This window comes from Halichondria panicea, chromosome 2 (assembly GCF_963675165.1).
Source record: "Halichondria panicea chromosome 2, odHalPani1.1, whole genome shotgun sequence".
Classification (NCBI taxonomy): Eukaryota; Metazoa; Porifera; class Demospongiae; order Suberitida; family Halichondriidae; genus Halichondria; species Halichondria panicea.
Window position 1 is genome coordinate 7,825,051 of NC_087378.1, and position 19,327 is coordinate 7,844,377.

Sequence of the window (19,327 nt, forward strand, 5' to 3'; positions counted from 1 at the left end):
ACTGTTCTCAGACAATCTCGGAGAAGTTGCTGGCAGAATGTCGCAGTGAGACAGCTGACATTGAAGTGGTGAGAGGCTACCTGGAGCAAGAAGACTGTGACGTCAATATCAGAGATGATGATTGGGTATGTAATGCTATACTTGTTATGCCTCGGTGCACATGCGCAAGCGAGGTATACGGTAGTGTGTTTGTGTGTGTGTGTGTGTGTGTGTGTGTGTGTGTGTGTGTGTGTGTGTGTGTGTGTGTGTGTGTGTGTGTGTGCTATAATAGCTAGTAGTAGCTTTATGTTATGTAGCTTTGACACCTGTTTTCACATCATTTGCTGCTTCAGTGCGGAGATGTGGAGTCTAATCCAGGACCTGGAAGTAAGTCACAGCTTGTCACTAGCCGACTAATAATACATTGTTTGCAGACACTGGATATGAGAGAATGGTTTCTTGTGCTGAGAGGATTATTGAGGGCCTTTCCAGAGACTCCATTGGAATAGCTATCTCACTGTTCTCGAAGGGACTTATATCTGATGCTGTTATGATGGAGACAATAGAATTGAATGAAACTAAAGTGGACAAAGCTAGAAGACTCTTCACAGCTGTTTTAGAGGCTGTTAAGCTTAATCCAGGGAGGTACGATGATTTCTTAGCGATACTTCGAGAGCATGGAGTGTACACGGATCTATTGGAAATGCTTGAAATCAAAGGTATGATCCTTGCTCTTTCTTAATATTATACCAGAATTTATTTATATTAGAAAGAGGTGAAGCAACAACTGAAAGTGAACCCGTTCCTTCTGAGGAGGAAGTTGTAGCTAGACGTCAACATCTTAATGCTGTAAGTGTGCCATGTACAGTGCTTATTCTTTTGGTCACCATTGTCCTTAGCTGCATCATACTATGCTATAATAATACATGGTCTGTATCAGACACATAATAATAGGTATATGCATGGTTTTGGAAAATGCCCTTATACTAAATGGGACACCTAACTGTATGAGACCAAATGTGGACGTTACAAGGCAAGGTAATAATGTAGTAACTAACAAGTCAATGTCCTCAGGCCAAACCATTTCATCTGCTACTCCCCCTTCAGATGAATAAAAAGATACATCAGAGTGATTTGAAACAAGTTTATGAGCTATTGCTTCCTGCTAGGACCATCTGGTTCAACTTAGGAATTGCTCTCGGACTAAGCTCAAGCACACTGGCTGGCATTGAGGAAAACAATGTATTTAAACCCGATAAGTACCTCATGAAGATGCTTGAGATCGTCCTTCATACTAACACCAATCTCACTTGGTCTGGTTTGTGTGAAGCCCTTAGGACACCATCAGTGGCTCGTAATGATGTGGCCGAAGATATTGAAGCAATGATTCGTACAAAACGAAAAAGTCCAATCCTTCGTAACGATGGAAATTCTGAGGAAGGACTGAAAAGTGAGAGTGATGCTTATGGAAAAACCATGTGTTGTAGTCTCTCCTCCCTCTCCCATTGTGTACCGAGGGGCAGATCAACATCACATATTAATGGCTAACATTTTTCCATTCCATACAGTCCCTCCAGCTCAGCTTCCAGAACCAGAGTCCTCCCCAGAATACAACACGATGTTGTCCTGCACACCACAGCTCATTACCGCTATAGCTCAAGACCCACTGACAATCTGCGATGAGATGACTGCAGCTGGTCTCATTCAGTCGGTTTACATACGAGAATTTATCCGCTACCCCATGCACACTGACCGTGCCAAGGCAACCAAGTTGGTGGACTTCATGACGGATCGAGTCAAGACCTCTCCCTCTGACTTTGACAAGTTTATGAATATCCTGAAAATATTTCCCTGGACTAAGAGTGCCATTACAGACATTCTCCAGAAGAAGTTGATCAAAGAGGGAAAACTGGTGAATTACATCTAGCTTAAATGTAATAGCATTAGTAATTGTCTAATAGAAAGAGGGGACTCTGATGGTGACCTCGGATAAGTTGCTGGCAGAATGTCGCAGTGAGACAGCTGACATTGAAGTGGTGAGAGGCTACCTGGAGCAAGAAGACTGTGATGTCAATATCAGAGATGATGATAGGGTATGTAATGCTATACTTGTTATGCCTTGGTGCACATGCGCAAGCGAGGTATACGGTAGTGTGTGTGTGTGTGTGTGTGTGTGTGTGTGTGTGTGTGTGTGTGTGTGTGTGTGTGTGTGTGTGTGTGTGTGTGTGTGTGTGTTTGTGTGTGTGTGTGTGCTATAATAGCTAGTAGTAGCTTTATGTTATGTAGCTTTGACACCTGTTTTCACATCATTTGCTGCTTCAGTGCGGAGATGTGGAGTCTAATCCAGGACCTGGAAGTAAGTCACAGCTTGTCACTAGCCGACTAATAATACATTGTTTGCAGACACTGGATATGAGAGAATGGTTTCTTGTGCTGAGAGGATTATTGAGGGCCTTTCCAGAGACTCCATTGGAATAGCTATCTCACTGTTCTCGAAGGGACTTATATCTGATGCTGTTATGATGGAGACAATAGAATTGAATGAAACTAAAGTGGACAAAGCTAGAAGACTCTTCACAGCTGTTTTAGAGGCTGTTAAGCTTAATCCAGGGAGGTACGATGATTTCTTAGCGATACTTCGAGAGCATGGAGTGTACACGGATCTATTGGAAATGCTTGAAATCAAAGGTATGATCCTTGCTCTTTCTTAATATTATACCAGAATTTATTTATATTAGAAAGAGGTGAAGCAACAACTGAAAGTGAACCCGTTCCTTCTGAGGAGGAAGTTGTAGCTAGACGTCAACATCTTAATGCTGTAAGTGTGCCATGTACAGTGCTTATTCTTTTGGTCACCATTGTCCTTAGCTGCATCATACTATGCTATAATAATACATGGTCTGTATCAGACACATAATAATAGGTATATGCATGGTTTTGGAAATGCCCTTATACTAAATGGGACACCTAACTGTATGAGACCAAATGTGGACGTTACAAGGCAAGGTAATAATGTAGTAACTAACAAGTCAATGTCCTCAGGCCAAACCATTTCATCTGCTACTCCCCCTTCAGATGAATAAAAAGATACATCAGAGTGATTTGAAACAAGTTTATGAGCTATTGCTTCCTGCTAGGACCGAATGGTTCAGCTTAGGACATGCTCTCGGACTAAGCTCAAGCACACTGGCTGGCATTGAGGAAAACAATGTATTTAAACCCGATAAGTACCTCATGAAGATGCTTGAGATCGTCCTTCATACTAACACCAATCTCACTTGGTCTGGTTTGTGTGAAGCCCTTAGGACACCATCAGTGGCTCGTAATGATGTGGCCGAAGATATTGAAGCAATGATTCGTACAAAACGAAAAAGTCCAATCCTTCGTAACGATGGAAATTCTGAGGAAGGACTGAAAAGTGAGAGTGATGCTTATGGAAAAACCATGTGTTGTAGTCTCTCCTCCCTCTCCCATTGTGTACCGAGGGGCAGATCAACATCACATATTAATGGCTAACATTTTTCCATTCCATACAGTCCCTCCAGCTCAGCTTCCAGAACCAGAGTCCTCCCCAGAATACAACACGATGTTGTCCTGCACACCACAGCTCATTACCGCTATAGCTCAAGACCCACTGACAATCTGCGATGAGATGACTGCAGCTGGTCTCATTCAGTCGGTTTACATACGAGAATTTATCCGCTACCCCATGCACACTGACCGTGCCAAGGCAACCAAGTTGGTGGACTTCATGACGGATCGAGTCAAGACCTCTCCCTCTGACTTTGACAAGTTTATGAATATCCTGAAAATATTTCCCTGGACTAAGAGTGCCATTACAGACATTCTCCAGAAGAAGTTGATCAAAGAGGGAAAACTGGTGAATTACATCTAGCTTAAATGTAATAGCATTAGTAATTGTCTAATAGAAAGAGGGGACTCTGATGGTGACCTCGGATAAGTTGCTGGCAGAATGTCGCAGTGAGACAGCTGACATTGAAGTGGTGAGAGGCTACCTGGAGCAAGAAGACTGTGACGTCAATATCAGAGATGATGATAGGGTATGTAATGCTATACTTGTTATGCCTTGGTGCACATGCGCAAGCGAGGTATACGGTAGTGTGTGTGTGTGTGTGTGTGTGTGTGTGTGTGTGTGTGTGTGTGTGTGTGTGTGTGTGTGTGTGTTTGTGTGTGTGTGTGTGTGTGTGTGTGTGTGTGTGTGTGTTTGTGTGTGTGTGTGTCTGTGTGTCTGTGTGTGTGTGTGTGTGTGTGTGTGTGTGTGTGTGTGTGTGTGTGTGTGTGTGTGTGTGTGTGTGTGTGTGTGTGTGTGTGTGTGTGTGTGTGTGTGTGTGTGTGTGTGTGTGTGTGTGTGTGTGTGTGTGTGTGTGTGTGTGTGTGTGTGTGTGTGTGTGTGTGTGTGTGTGTGTGTGTGTGTGTGTGTGTGTGTGTGTGTGTGTGTGTGTGTGTGTGTGTGTGTGTGTGTGTGTGTGTGTGTGTGTGTTTGTGTGTGTGTGTGTGCTATAATAGCTAGTAGTAGCTTTATGTTATGTAGCTTTGACACCTGTTTTCACATCATTTGCTGCTTCAGTGCGGAGATGTGGAGTCTAATCCAGGACCTGGAAGTAAGTCACAGCTTGTCACTAGCCGACTAATAATACATTGTTTGCAGACACTGGATATGAGAGAATGGTTTCTTGTGCTGAGAGGATTATTGAGGGCCTTTCCAGAGATCCCAGGGGACTGGCTACCTCACTGTTGTCTAGGGGACTGATATCTGACACTGTTCTGAAGAAAACAATAGAATTGAATGAAACTAAAGTGGACAAAGCTAGAAAACTCTACACAACCATTTTTCAGATTGTAACGGAGTATCCAGAGAGGTACGATGATTTCTTAGCGATACTTCGAGAGAATGGAGGAATGTACACGGATCTATTGGAATTGCTTGAAGCTGAAGGTATGATCACTGCTCTTTCCTTCAGAATAAACTTAATAAGCAACGATTCCTACTGCTGAAATAGAGCCAAGGATTTGTAAGAGAAAACACCATGTGTTGTAATAACTCTTGCTAACACCACACCACTAACACTGTGCTCTATTCTACAGCCACTCCTAATTCACAGCAAGAAAGACGTCCCATTCCACAACCAAGACTATCTCCTCATCACCAAAAAGGTATTCATATTGCACTGTATTCGTCTGTTCAATATAATGTTTGTGTACGTGTTACATGCTTAGCCACTCCTCCCTCTCCCATTGTGTACTATAAGGGGTTCCTATGAACTACCATAAATTATCAGTTACATGTCAATGGCATACAGTCCCTCCAGCTCAGCTTCTAGAACCAGTCTACTCCCCAGAATACAAGACGATGTTGTCCTGCACACTACAGCTCAATGACATCATAGCTCAGGACCCACAGAGAACCTGCGATGTGATGATTGCAGCTGGTCTCATTCAGTCAGTTCACATTCGAGATTTTATCCGCCACCCCACACACACCGACCGTGCCAAGGCAACCAAGTTGGTGGACTTCATGACAGATCGAGTCAGGACCTCTTCCTCTGACTTTGACAAGTTTATGGAAATCCTGAAAAGATTGTCCTGGACTGAACGCCTTGTAGGCATCCTCCAGAGCACCTATCAGCAGATTCTGAAGTTGATTGAAGAGGAAAAACTGGTGAATTAGCTGCTTATACATGTAGTTAAATGTAATAGCTAATAGTATCCTCTGATGGTGGTCCCCATGCAGGTGGTCCCCATGCAGACTATGGTGGCAGCACTTAGAGCTCCATCTGTAGGAGAGAATGATGTTGCTATAGACATTGAGGAGCGTTACATATCAATTAGGTCTCCACCTTCAAGTCCGCAGTTGGAAGAGGAAACAAAAGATAACAAAGCAGGTACGTCAGACAGACATGTTAAATCATTATTATAGAGATTAATCTCAGCAGTGAAGGTTCTCAAACGTAAAAACAGTTTTGTGATCAAAGATGAATTTGCTGACCTTTCTATTGAAACAAAAAACATCTTGAAGCAAAGTAATGTCACTATTATCGATTTCAAACTTCGACTAATGATTCTTTGTGGCGATGTGCCGGACTTGGATGATTTTGATAAGATTTTTGCCTATTACGTGAACAGTGCGGAATGGTCTCATATGAATAGTGATGTTCTGTGTCAACTTATTGAACGATTTGGGGACAAAAAGTTGAAAAAACTAAAAAAGGAGTTTGAAGAAAAGAAGGCAGGATATTTAGTGGCGACTAAAATCAGTGACTACATTACAAAGAATACGGTTTCAAATCAAAGTAATTGCACTGGAGGTCGCCGAAGGAACAGTAAAGGCTATCGAGACCAGCTAAAAATGAAGCTGAAACTTGAGGTGAACATAAGTACGCTAACTTTGAAATACATTACTGACCTGTGGAAGAAATTGGCTTACCTAAACCTACCTAACATTTATTTGATTTTGGACAGTATTGTTGGTGGTAGTCTTTGGGTTACATGGTCTATCACTCTTCCACGTATTATCACTCTTCCACGTATTGCTTCTGAATTTCAAGACAAAGTGAAGCATCCAGAAGCTTTGAAATTCTTCAAAGACAACCTCATTGTTCAAGTAATACTTAATGGTCAGTGTCTGTATTCTGCAAATGGAGAAGAATTAACTGACTCCATGAAAAGCTCTGCCTCTGTGTTTTCACCATCCGGATCTATTGGGGAACATACTGAACCATTTAAAAAGAAGGTATGGTCAAATAAGTGAAGTGCAATTATGTATTTATAATAACTGTTCTCAGGCAATCTCGGAGAAGTTACTGGCAGAATGTCGCAGTAAGACAGCTGACATTGAAGTGGTGAGAGGCTACCTGGAGCAAGAAGACTGTGACGTCAATATCAGGGATGATTATTGGGTATGTAATGTGTTGTATGGTTATACGGTAGTGTGTTTGTGTGTGTGTCTGTGCTATAATAGCTAGTAGTAGCTTTATGTTATGTAGCTTTGACACCTCCACCGATGCATCAGCACCCGCTGTGCTTTCATTTATATAATGGCTCTTGTACTGTAGCTCCACAGGAGTCCATTGATGTGGGCTCTTGAGAACAAACACTTTGATATTGCCAAACTGCTCCTGCAATACAAGCCTCAAGTTCGTATTCAGGACACGGTAATCCTCTTACTATAATGGCAGGGTACAATGTAACATTGTGTGTGTACAGGTAGGGTGGTCTCCGTTGTTGCTGGCCAGTAGAGCAGGAGACCTGGAGATAGTGCAGGGAATAGTGGCACTGGGAGCAGAGATTGACCTGCTTATAAATGTGAGTGAGACAATACCTGCATTGTGTGTTATGGTAGTAACTGTCTAACAGACAAAACAGACTCCTCTGATATGGGCTGCTTACAAGGGTCATGCAGAGGTGGTTACATTTCTATTGGAGAAAGGAGCATTTGTGGATTTCCCTGATGAGGTATGAACAACTCTTTTATTATACGGTAGTGTGTGCGTGTACATGTGTGTGCGTGTGTGTGTGCGTGTGCGTGTGTAGACTGCTATACAGCTGCTCAAGGATCAATGAAGTGCAAGTAAGAGTTTCTATATAGGCTTCTAGTCATGTTTTCTTGGATTTTAATTCGTAATAATGCTTCGTTCTCCAAGTTTTGCTTACTTGGAATGCCATTACAGCCTTTTCAGAAGAGTGCGTAGTAAAACTTGTTTTTGGAGTGTTGCTACTCTACTTAGTAGTTAGCTCTGCACTAGAATGCTAGCAGTGAGAAGAGAGCTGCAAGGCTCTACTGTACTGATGCAGCAGGCATTCATTTTTGACTTTGTACTTTGTCATCCTTTCTAACAATCATGATTGATCATTTCCCACTCTTGTTTCCCTGTGATTAGCCTGATACAAACATCCACCGAGGCATCAGCACCTGTGGCGCTTTTATTTTTCTATAGATACATTCATACTGATAGTACCATATAGCGCGGAATTTTCGCTGATTTCGTGGATTAGCAATCCTACACAAAACTTAAGTCCACGAAAATGTTATCTGCTATAACGTGCAAAAGAATAAAGGCGTGGCTTCCGGTAAGCAGTCATGTACCTCGAAATTTTCGCGCTATAAATTTATTATGGTATACAACGAAGTGTAACTGATGTAGATCTATGTAGAATGTTAAAGTTCAGTTTAGCGGAAATTGGCCTTTGTGGCAGCTACATAGGTCCCCAATATGACTACCGTATAGAGGTTATTTCTAGGGGGCAAAATATTCGTGGAGGCCAAGTAATATTTAGCCAGTTTGTGGATATTATTTTCGTGGTTGCTGCTTGCACTGCAGGAAAGGTAGGAAGGTCGCTTCATTCGTGGGTAAGATATTCAAGATTCAACCACAAAAACCACGAATATTTTAATTGTCCCCCCCTCCGAAAATTACCCGCTATATCAAACACCACTGTCCCATCCCTATAGCTATTTTATTGTCTATATCACACAGTATGGGTGGACTCCAGTCATGCAAGCCAGTAAGGAAGGTCATGTGGATGTGGTGAATATTTTACTAAAGTATGATGCAAAGGCTAATCATAAAAACAATGTAAGGAGACTTATGATTCAGAATGACTTGTGTATCATCTCAAACTTGTATGAATTGCAGGATGGGATGACTGCTCTATCTTTGGCTGCCAAATACAACCACCCCGATGTAGTGAAGGTTCTTGAACAAGGTAATCATGCATCGCAATATTATCATAAGGAGATTTCCAATTTGTTTTCTAATGCAGACAAATATCGTAATTTAATTGATCGATGTACTAAATGCAATTTTGGGGAACGATGGTATTATGGGTCAACTAAAACAAAGAGGTGTAGATGGTATTATGGGTCAACTAAAACAAAGAGGTGTAGATGGTATTATGGGTCACTAAAACAAAGAGGTGTAGATGGTATTATGGGTCACTAAAACAAAGAGGTGTAGATGGTATTATGGGTCACTAAAACAAAGAAGTGTAGATGGTATTATGGGTCACTAAAACAAAGAGGTGTAGATGGTATTTTATGGGTCACTAAAACAAAGAGGTGTAGATGGTATTATGGGTCACTAAAACAAAGAGGTGTAGATGGTATTATGGGTCACTAAAACAAAGAGGTGTAGATGGTATTATGGGTCACTAAAACAAAGAGGTGTAGATGGTATTATGGGTCACTAAAACAAAGAGGTGTAGATGGTATTATGGGTCACTAAAACAAAGAGGTGTAGATGGTATTATGGGTCACTAAAACAAAGAGGTGTAGATGGTATTTTATGGGTCACTAAAACAAAGAGGTGTAGATGGTATTATGGGTCACTAAAACAAAGAGGTGTAGATGGTATTATGGGTCACTAAAACAAAGAGGTGTAGATGGTATTATGGGTCACTAAAACAAAGAGGTGTAGATGGTATTATGGGTCACTAAAACAAAGAGGTGTAGATGGTATTATGGGTCACTAAAACAAAGAGGTGTAGATGGTATTATGGGTCACTAAAACAAAGAAGTGTAGAGGCTTGTACTACAAGCATGAACTACCGTAGAAAGTATATAAATTATTAATTAATCAAGCCAAATTAACCACTAATTGACCACAACCATGCGTTCTCAACAGTATTTTTACATTGGAAAATAAATAATTAATTTTATTGTCTCCCCTTAATTAATGTACCAAGTATGCAGTCTCCCCTTAATTAATGACCTTATGAAGCACCTTCAGATTGCCATGGCCCAACAACTGAAAATAAGCTCAGTCCAACTGTGGAGAAAGTTGTAGCAAAACCTGATGGTCATAATGCTGTAAGTTACCATATTCTGTGAATAATAATGTCCTTCGCTGTGTTAGTGTTGCATGCCATTATAGTTGGTCTCTGAGTCTCATCTGTTAATTCCCTTTTCACTCTCAGATGAATCAATGGATATTTTCAACTTATGGAAAAGCTCATGAGCTATTGTGGTCTGCTAGGAGCGAATGGTACAACTTAGGAATTGCTCTCGCAGTAGACCCAAACACACTGGCAAGCATCAAGAAATCCAACCCAAGTAACAGCGATGACTGCTTCAATGATATGCTTAAGAATTGCTCAGAGACAAACACCAGTCTCACTTGGTCTGGTTTGTGTGAAACCCTTAGGAAACCATCAGTGGCTCGTAATGATGTGGCAGAAAGTATTGAAGCATTTGTACAAAACGGATAATACCAAGCCTTCTTAGCGATAAACTGAAAGAAAGTTTATAGAGGAACCTTTATGGTAGAGACAGCTGTTTAAAATACGGCTCAACACAAGAACTTTATGCTAGGATTTTTACGTTAGCTACATGTAGCTGACATGATGTATAATTTATAGCATTTGTGTATGGCATGCAATGAATCTCATTAAATATTAAATGAGGAAGTGGTTTAGCTGACATGACGATTATTTGTGTATGGCATGCAATGAATCTCATTAAATGAGGAAGTGGTTTAATTCTGAGCTAATTACTAGCTAGTTCTGTGTGGGCCAAAGTGAGGCGTAGAGTCGAATGTCTCCTCTCAATGTCTCTCTGCTGGTTCTGGCATTCTGTTTGCTGCTTCAGTGTGGAGATGTCAAGCCCAATCCAGGACCAACAAGTAAGATATAAGTTGTGCATACAGTATGAGACTCTCTGTTTCCATTGATAGATCCTGGGTATAAAGTAATGCTTTCTTGTGGAGAAGAGATCTAGATTGTGGAAGGTCTCTCCAGAAATCTGGAAGCTATAGCTCTACCATTGCTTGCTAAAAACTGGATGTATATGAGGAGACAATCGAGCTAAACGAAACTAAAGACACCTAATAGTGTTGAAACTAGTGGCAGCAATCTCTATTCCAAAAACCAATTAGCATGATGGAAATTCGAAGCATCGAGCAATGTGTTTGTACAATGGCAACTACTCCAGGGGCTCTGAAGGTACTTAGTATTTATGTATAGTCTACCACATTGAGTTGATCTTCTGCTTTTACTTGCTCAGCTATATCGAGAAAATGTCGTGTCCTGGATATTGTCTACAATGCCAGCAACAACGAGCCAAGACTCTAGTCAAGAACTGTATAGTGTTGATCGACTGCACTCGCTTCAAACAATGGTAAGCTCCTTTATACGAGAATCTATTGAACTGAGCAAACCAACTATATTTACTTTTTGAACTCTTGGTTCAGTGATTGATCGTATACCCTAACTTCTGTTGCGTAGATTCGAGGCACATTTTATGGGATTCCTCTAGGCCGCAAGAAGTCAAAGAAGACAGAGGTAAGAAAATTGTCGTGCACTAGTCATTAATTTAAAATGTCTGATTGATATTATACCATTATTTTATGTGTTACAGTAAAAATTGTTTTGTAGGAATCGACTGAAGATCATGTTCTATCTGTTAAGAAGTCCAACCACATTCAGAAGAAGCTTGCTGCCAGGAAATCCACCTCCAAGATTGACCCACACGTAGAGGAGCAGTTCCTCACTGGAAGACTTCTAGGTGAGTAGTGTACGTTGCCTCCCTTGAGTGTAAACACTGTCTTTAGTATGTATCTGTGTTGTCAATTAATTTTTACCACAATTTGGGAAAGGGGGTGAGCTTTTGTTGAATGGTTCTTTAAAACTGTTGTCCTTTTCTAGCTGTGACAACATGTTACGTACGTTAGAAATACAGTTTAGTATAGTGTAGTAGTATCCAACCAACTATCAATTATCATAGATTATGTGTGTGTCCACTGTCTGCAGCGTGCGTGTCATCTCGACCAGGGCAGAGTGGCCGGTGTGATGGGTACATTCTAGAGGGCAAGGAGCTCGAGTTCTATCAGAGAAAACTCAAGTCCAAGAAGGGAAAATAAACTCTATCATGAAACTGTTTTCATTATGTCATCTTGTAACTTTCCTGGTGTGTTTGATGATTAATTTTGTTCTTGTGTTATACTTGATGGATCTTCACAAGTTTATTCATACATGGGTGGTATTGTCACACCCAGTATTAAATGGCTACTGATTTTGAATTTGAAGGCCATTAGCTGAGCTGGAAAGAAAGTATGAGATCCTCAGGAAACAAGTCAGCTGTCACTATTGATACCCTTGGTGATGATGAACCTCTACCAGAGCTATCAAAGATATTTCCCAGGCCAAGCTGGCAGCTACAAGCTTGTGTAGTGTCAGTACTGATAAACCCTCTCATGTATCGAGTGTACCAGATACTAGTAACCATTGGCTACATCCTCTGTCCTATTGGAACCAGTGGGTCCTTTTCAGCCTCTGCATGTAAGTTACGAATTGATGCAAAGGGTTACTATTAATTCTGTGTTTCACACCCAGATGCATCTAACTTTGTGATATGTCCGGTGCCAGTGGTGGATTTGAGCTGGACTGGATTGTTTCTGGGGTGGAGGGGAAGTGCCCTGGTCGTAGCTATTGTATCCGTGGTGTTTCTGGTGTCTTACTTGTTCATCAGAGCTTGCTTGACTCGCTGGAATCCACGGAGGATCATCAAACAGATAGTAAATTGCACAGTTAAAGGTCAGTTGATTGTATTATGTGTGTGCTAAATCAGTAGCGAGGATTCATAATTGTTATTTTTGCGTTAATTTGTTTATAGAAAACGAACGTAAAAAAGAAAGAGACAAGTTTGATGTCTCTCTTTTAACATCTGTTTTGACCCCTGCTCTGAGTTTTTCTCTGGTTGTGTTTTCACATCATTTGCTGCTTCAGCGCGGAGATGTGGAGTCTAATCCAGGACCAGGAAGTGAGTCACAGCTTGTCACTAGTCGACTAATAATACAATCATGTCTTGTTTGCAGACATTGGTTATGAGAGAATGGTTTCTTGTGCTGAGAAGATTGTTGAGGGCCTTTCTAGAGATCCCATTGGACTGGCTACCTCACTGTCGGCTAGGGGACTTATATCTGACACTATTATGATGGAGACATTGATACCTAAAGTGGACAAAGCTAGAAGACTCTTTACAACTGTTTTAGAGGCTGTTAAGCTTCATCCAGGGAGGTACGATGATTTCTTAGCGATACTTCGAGAGCATGGAGTGTACACGGATCTATTGGAAACGCTTGAAATCAAAGGTATGATCACTACTCTTTCTTAATATTATACCAGAATTTATTTATATTAGAGAAAGGTGAAGCAACAACTGAAAGTGAACCCGTTCCTTCTGAGGAGGAAGTTGTAGCTAGACGTCAACATCTTAATGCTGTAAGTGTGCCATGTACAGTGCTTATTCTTTTGGTCACCATTGTCCTTAGCTGCATCATACTATGCTATAATAATACATAGTCTGTATCAGACACATAATAATAGGTATATGCATGGTTTTGGAAAATGCCCTTATACTAAATGGGGCACCTAACTGTATGAGACCAAATGTGGACGTTACAAGGCAAGGTAATAATGTAGTAACTAACAAGTCAATGTCCTCAGGCCAAACCATTTCATCTGCTACTGTCCCTCCCTTCAGATGAATGAAAAGATACATCAGAGTGATTTGAAACAAGTTTATGAGCTATTGCATACCATTATAGTTGGTCTTTGAGTCTCATCCGTTAATTACCTTTTCACTCTCAGATGAATCAATGGATATTTTCAAATTATGGAAAAGCTCATGATCTATTGTGGCCTGCTAATATCAAATGGTACAACTTGGGAATTGTTCTGGAAGTAGACCCAAACACACTGGAAGGCATCAGGATCACCAACCAAAATAACTGTGATGACTGCTTCAATGCTATGCTTAAGAGCTGCTCAGAGACGAACAGCAGTATCACTTGGTCTGGTGTGTGTGAAGCCCTTAGGAAACCATCAGTGGCTCGTAATGATGTGGCAGAAAGTATTGAAGCAATGATTCGTACAAAACGAAAAAGTCCAATCCTTCGTAACGATGGAAATTCTGAGGAAGGACTGAAAAGTGAGAGTGATGCTTAATGGAAAAACCATGTGTTGTAGTCTCTCCTCCCTCTCCCATTGTGTACCGAGGGGCATATAAATATCCTCCTAACACATCACATTACATGTTAATGGCTAACATTTTTCCATTCCATACAGTCCCTCCAGCTCAGTTTCCAGAACCAGAGTCCTCCCCAGAATACAACACGATGTTGTCCTGCACACCACAGCTCATTACTGCCATAGCTCAAGACCCACTGACAATCTGCGATGAGATGATTGCAGCTGGTCTCATTCAGTCGGTTTACATACGAGAATTTATTCGCCACCCCACAAACACCGACCGTGCCAAGGCAACCAAGTTGGTGGACTTCATGACGGATCGAGTCAAGACCTCTCCTTCTGACTTTGACAAGTTTATTGCCATCCTGAAAAGATTGTCCTGGACTGAAGACATTGTAGGCATCCTCCAGAAGAAGTTGATCAAAGAGAGAAAACTGGTGAATTACGTGTAGCTTAAATGTAATAGCATTAGTAATTGTCTAATAGAAAGAGGGGACTCTTTTGGTGACCTCGGATAAGTTGCTGGCAGAATGTCGCAGTGAGACAGCTGACATTGAAGTTGTGAGAGGCTACCTGGAGCAAGAAGACTGTGACGTCAATATCAGAGATGATTATACGGTATGTATAATGGTGTATGGCTATACTTGTTATGCCTCGGTGCACATGCTCAAGCGAGGTATACGGTAGTGTGTTTGTGTGTGTGTGCTATAATAGCTAGTAGTAGCTTTATGTTATGTAGCTTTGACACCTCCACCAATGCATCAGCACCCGCTGTGCTTTCATTTGTATAATGGCTCTTGTACTGTAGGAAAGGAGTCCATTGACGTGGGCTCTTTGGAACAAACACTTTGATATTGCTAAACTGCTCCTGCAATACAAGCCTCAAGTTAATATTCAGGACGTGGTAAACCTCTTACTAATGGCAGGGTACAATGTAACATTGTGTGTGTACAGATAGGGTGGTCTCCGTTGGTGATGGCCAGTAAAGCAGGAGACCTGGAGATAGTGCAGGGAATAGTGGCACTGGGAGCAGAGATTGACCTGCCCACATATGTGAGTGAGACAATACCTGCATTGTGTATTATGGTAGTAACTGTCTAACAGACAAAACGGCCTCTGATGTGGGCTGCTCAAGGGGGTCATGCCGAGGTGGTTACATTTCTATTGGAGAAGGGAGCATTTGTGGATTTCCCTAATGAGGTATGAACAACTCTTTTAGTATACGGTAGTGTGTGCGTGTACATGTGTGTGCATGTGTGTGTGCATGTGTGTGTGCGTGTGTGTGTGTAGACTGCTAGCAGTGAGAAGAGAACTGCAAGGCTCTACTGTACTGATGCAGCAGGCATTAATTTTTGACTTTGTACTTTGTCATCCTTTCTAACAATCATGATTGATCATTTCCCACTCTTGTTTCCCTGTGATTAGCCTGATACAAACATCCACCGAGGCATCAGCACCTGCGGCGCTTTTATTTTTCTATAGATACATTCATACTGATAGTACCGTATAGCGCAAAATTTTCGCTGATTTCAATCCTACACGAAAATTAAGTCCACGAAAATTGTTCATTAATTAGAATTATCTGCTATAACGTGCAAAAGATTAAAGGCGTGGCTTCCGGTAAGCAGTCATTCCACGAACATTGTGCAACAAAAAGGCTATTCCACGAAATATATGTGCCTCGAAAAATTTCGCGCTATAATTATGGTATACAACAAAGTGTAACAGATGTAGATCTATGTAGAACAATGTTAAAGTTCAGTTTAGCGGAATTTGGCCTTTGTGGCAGCTACATAGGTCCCCAATATGACTACCGTATAGAGGTTATTTCTAGGGGGCAAAATATTCGTGGAGGCCAAGTAATATTTAGCCAGTTTGTGGATATTATTTTCGTGGTTGCTGCTTGCACTACAGGAAAAAGTAGGAAGGCCGCTACATTCGTGGGTAAAATATTCGAGATTCAACCACAAAAACCATAAATATTTTAATTGTCCCCCCTCCGAAAATTACCCGCTATATCAAACACCACTGTCCCATCCCTAGTATCTTATTGTCTATATCACACAGAATGGGTGGACTCCAGTCATGCAAGCCAGTCGTGATGGTCATGTGGATGTGGTGAATATCTTACTAAAGTATGGTGCAAAGGCTAATCATAAAAGCAATGTTGTAAGGAGACTTATGATTCAGAACGACTTGTGTATCATCTCAAACTTGTATGAATTGCAGGATGGGTGGACTGCTCTATCTTTGGCTACCATAAACAACCACCCCGATGTAGTGAAGGTTCTTGAAAGTGCCATGGTCCGTGACGAGCGAGTACAAGTATGCGTTTGTTCCAATATTAATTTTACCTGAGTGGGAGGGAGTGGGGCAGGGTTTTATGGATTTTTAGCTGGGAGGGGGGTCTGGGGGTCCTACCCTTGACATTTTTTGAGGAATGGTTATCTGAGGTGCAATTTGGGTTTTTTGTGCTTCAAACCATACATTTTACTAGTCTAGTTCGAGATTGTAGACATTTTTAAGGAGAGAAGTCATAAATTTTTATTATGACATCATTAATTTTCAGATTTCTAGGGGGGGGAATTTTGGCTGGGGATGGGAAATCCCAGGCCCCCCCCACCACCTGTATGAAACCCTGTGGGGTCTTACATTTCCTACATGTGTATGAGCACAATAATTTATGTATATCTGTATGATGTAATGATGTAATGTTGTACTAATTGCATGCAGGATATTGCAAACACCAATGTTGATGAAAGCCATTCCAACGACAGTGGTGATGAAGACTCAGAACAAGGTAATCACATTTCAATAGTAATTTTTGAAAATAAGCTGAGTTTCAATACTTCTAATGCAGACAAATATCTTCAAAAATTCAACGAGCTTATGGAAGACACAGAACAAATTGATATGCAATATTTGAAACTGTACCTCATTGGTCTCCCGGGTGTTGGGAAAACAACTTTTCGAAAACGTTTAACTCGATCCCTTGTCAATATATCATCTTTGCCTCTGGAGGACAGACAACATTATAGCACTCATTTAGCAGAATGCATACAAACACTTTGCATACTTCAAGACGAAGAACATTTTGATGTAGAAATTTCTGAAAGCCTGGATGATGAAATGAAAGCAATTTTCAAATACTTGCTGGGAAAAACAGAAATGAAGGAACCTGCTCCCACTGACTCTGACTCCACTCAGGCAATTCACTCTGAAGGTCCTCTTGATTCAAATACCAGTCAGGAATATGAAGGATTATCAACTCTGCTCGATTCCAATCCAGTTGGTGAATCTAACAAAGTAACAGAACCAACTGAAAAAGACGAAACTAAATCAAAGCTTTCTCGTGTGTTGGCAGAGATCAGGGGAGTTGTTGCTTCTGGAAACTATGCAGACTTTATTTTAAGACACAAGATTCTGCTCAATATTATAGATATCGGTGGACAGCCTGGATTTTTGGAGATGCTTCCCTTCATATGTGGTGGTCCTGGAATATTTTTTGTTTTTTTCCCTTTAGACAAAGAATTTGATAAACGATACCAAATATGCTATCAGCGTGATGAGGATAGAATAACACCTTACGAAGCAAGCTATTCGATTCGAGAGACTATTGCCCAAATATTGTCTGGAATTAGCTACCACACATCTGAAATATTGCCCATAAACGACAAGTACAAACAATTTACAAGTGTTAAACCAACTATCACACTCATTGGTACTTTTAAAGATAAGCTTGAGCAACAAATGGAAAAAAAGGATGCAATGCAAGTAAGCGGTTCTGAGGTGGCACAGCAACAAACCACAGTTTCTGAGGAAACGGCAGCAAAAACAAGACAAAAATTAGAAGAGTTGCACAAATCGGTAAAGGAAACTACTTCAAAATCATATTTTAGTGATTTCGTAGTCCCAGCAAATGCACGTGAGAATAAAATATTCTTTGAAGTTGACAACTATGAAGGGGATGATAAGGATCTTGAACCAATTAGAGCTCATATTCGCAGCTGTCTTCGAGACAATAAGGGATCCATGAAAGTTCCCATTCGGCCTGTTCAGCTATTGTTCAGTATCATTCTTAGAAAAGAGTACCAGATTGTGAAACTGGAAGATTGTATGAAGATTGGCAACGAGTTGAATATGGACGAGGATACTGTGGATTTTACTCTTTGGTATTTCAACCAGTTGGGAACTATTATTTATCGACCAGAAGTTGGTGGATGGTTTATGGGAAATGTCATTTGTAGCCCACAAGTCATCTTCAACAGTATTAGTACATTGATAATCGAGCCTCTACTGAAGCTTCACAGGAGGGAAAAATGTTTTGCGGGAAAACATCACGATGAATGGGAAAAAGGACAGTTTTTACTCGAAACAGTTGAAAAATCCCTACCCTCTTCTGGTGATGACTTAACAGTTATTCCTTTGGAAAACCTCATCATATTTCTAGAATATGTACATCTGATTTCACCCATCAAAGCAAAGGAAGTATCTATACGCAGTGAAACTTCAGTAGTTCGATATTTCATGCCTGCCATTCTAGATTGTGCTACTCAAGATGAATTGTTAACTGCACCCGTTCCAAATAATGATACTCCAGTTTCACTGCTCTTGTTCTTCAAGTATGGTTCAAGTAAAGAGTTAGCAAATTCGGTACCTATTGGTCTTTTCTGTGCAATGATTGCTAAATTAGTTTCGGATGGAGATGAGGATATTTTTGGAGCCGAATGGAAACTTGTGGATTCACATGTTAAACGAAACATTGTTTCCTTTCGTGTTGGTGTTTGTGATCACATCGTTATATTGGTCTCCCATGCTGGTTGCTATGAGGTACGCGTTACAAGATCAGATAATTCATCAATTGAACTGTACGACCTTTGTACGTATGTCTACACAACAATAATGGCTGTGCTGAAAGATCTGAACCATTTCGTTTGTCCCACCATTGGTTTCATTTGCCCTTGTGGTCAGCACCAAGATACAAGTCTCCGAGTACTCCACAACAGCTGTGTGATTGTAGTCCCAAAGAGAGAATCGGCCTTCTTCCGGTGCTTGAAAACCAAGAAGAAAGTCAGTCTTATCAATCAACAGTATTATCATCCCTGGATAACAAAGGTACGTATACGTACATTGACTTAGTTGGTGATTATTCTATTTTATAGGAAGCTAATAGCAACAGAGAGGTTGTACTAAAAGCATTTCCATTTGATGAGCCAGATGGTCTCATTCTCGTGGTCTGGAAAGGGATCACTAAAGCAGCTCTCCACTACCACCAACGAGCTGTGTATCCAAGCAGCTGAATCAGGCGATTATTACATGTGCTGTGTTAAGAAAGGGGAGACAGCCAGTTTCACTGTACACCACT

The 19,327-nt window shown here is 41.0% G+C and overlaps 3 protein-coding genes across 4 annotated transcripts in view; all 3 read left to right on the forward strand.

Annotated features, from left to right (window-relative positions):
• LOC135332271 (uncharacterized) overlaps nt 1-19,327 on the forward strand; it is a 36,861-nt gene that overhangs the window by 2,433 nt on the left and 15,101 nt on the right. Inside the window, exons 7-27 of the mRNA XM_064527645.1 lie at nt 12-125; nt 333-366; nt 414-698; nt 749-828; nt 1,054-1,429; nt 1,548-1,891; nt 1,941-2,072; nt 2,302-2,335; nt 2,383-2,667; nt 2,718-2,797; nt 3,022-3,397; nt 3,516-3,859; nt 3,909-4,040; nt 4,568-4,601; nt 4,649-4,936; nt 5,086-5,154; nt 5,301-5,659; nt 5,732-5,882; nt 5,931-6,730; nt 6,783-6,896; nt 7,053-7,151. Coding sequence (XP_064383715.1) covers nt 12-125; nt 333-366; nt 414-698; nt 749-828; nt 1,054-1,429; nt 1,548-1,891; nt 1,941-2,072; nt 2,302-2,335; nt 2,383-2,667; nt 2,718-2,797; nt 3,022-3,397; nt 3,516-3,859; nt 3,909-4,040; nt 4,568-4,601; nt 4,649-4,936; nt 5,086-5,154; nt 5,301-5,659; nt 5,732-5,882; nt 5,931-6,730; nt 6,783-6,896; nt 7,053-7,151 — 4,530 coding nt within the window. The remainder of the gene's footprint in view (nt 1-11; nt 126-332; nt 367-413; nt 699-748; nt 829-1,053; nt 1,430-1,547; nt 1,892-1,940; nt 2,073-2,301; nt 2,336-2,382; nt 2,668-2,717; nt 2,798-3,021; nt 3,398-3,515; nt 3,860-3,908; nt 4,041-4,567; nt 4,602-4,648; nt 4,937-5,085; nt 5,155-5,300; nt 5,660-5,731; nt 5,883-5,930; nt 6,731-6,782; nt 6,897-7,052; nt 7,152-19,327) is intronic.
• LOC135332130 (uncharacterized) lies at nt 8,715-19,288 on the forward strand. 2 transcript variants are annotated; one of them, XM_064527465.1, is made up of 16 exons: nt 11,995-12,270; nt 12,325-12,525; nt 12,605-12,751; nt 12,807-13,082; nt 13,133-13,212; nt 13,582-13,921; nt 14,059-14,399; nt 14,449-14,580; nt 14,771-14,866; nt 14,917-15,015; nt 15,067-15,162; nt 16,030-16,131; nt 16,192-16,287; nt 16,696-16,762; nt 16,823-19,077; nt 19,125-19,288. In XM_064527465.1, exons 1-16 carry the CDS (start codon nt 12,045-12,047, stop codon nt 19,260-19,262), a joined length of 4,692 nt encoding a protein of 1,563 aa, XP_064383535.1. In that variant the 5' UTR covers nt 11,995-12,044; the 3' UTR covers nt 19,263-19,288. The 2 variants fall into 2 exon arrangements, with proteins under 2 accessions (XP_064383536.1, XP_064383535.1); XM_064527466.1 differs by lacking the exons at nt 11,995-12,270; nt 12,325-12,525; nt 12,605-12,751; nt 12,807-13,082; nt 13,133-13,212 and adding an exon at nt 8,715-9,805.
• On the forward strand, nt 10,457-11,994 carry LOC135332152 (small ribosomal subunit protein eS8-like). The gene is made up of 6 exons (XM_064527501.1): nt 10,457-10,616; nt 10,668-10,935; nt 10,997-11,110; nt 11,218-11,274; nt 11,368-11,497; nt 11,743-11,994. The coding sequence occupies exons 2-6, from the start codon at nt 10,870-10,872 to the stop codon at nt 11,850-11,852; spliced, it is 477 nt and encodes a 158-aa protein (XP_064383571.1). The 5' UTR covers nt 10,457-10,616; nt 10,668-10,869; the 3' UTR covers nt 11,853-11,994.

What these genes read in the sequence shown, in the direction of transcription:
- LOC135332152 (XM_064527501.1), top strand. Translation starts at nt 10,870, where the DNA reads ATGATGGAAATTCGAAGCATCGAGCAATGTGTTTGTACAATGGCAACT. An exon ending in CTACTCCAGGGGCTCTGAAG is followed by an intron (nt 10,936 to 10,996) that starts GTACTTAGTATT and finishes TTACTTGCTCAG; the next exon opens with CTATATCGAGAAAATGTCGT. An exon ending in AGAAGTCAAAGAAGACAGAG is followed by an intron (nt 11,275 to 11,367) that starts GTAAGAAAATTG and finishes ATTGTTTTGTAG; the next exon opens with GAATCGACTGAAGATCATGT.
- LOC135332130 (XM_064527465.1), top strand. Translation starts at nt 12,045, where the DNA reads ATGAGATCCTCAGGAAACAAGTCAGCTGTCACTATTGATACCCTTGGT. An exon ending in GGAAACGCTTGAAATCAAAG is followed by an intron (nt 13,083 to 13,132) that starts GTATGATCACTA and finishes TATTTATATTAG; the next exon opens with AGAAAGGTGAAGCAACAACT. An exon ending in ATATCAGAGATGATTATACG is followed by an intron (nt 14,581 to 14,770) that starts GTATGTATAATG and finishes CTTGTACTGTAG; the next exon opens with GAAAGGAGTCCATTGACGTG.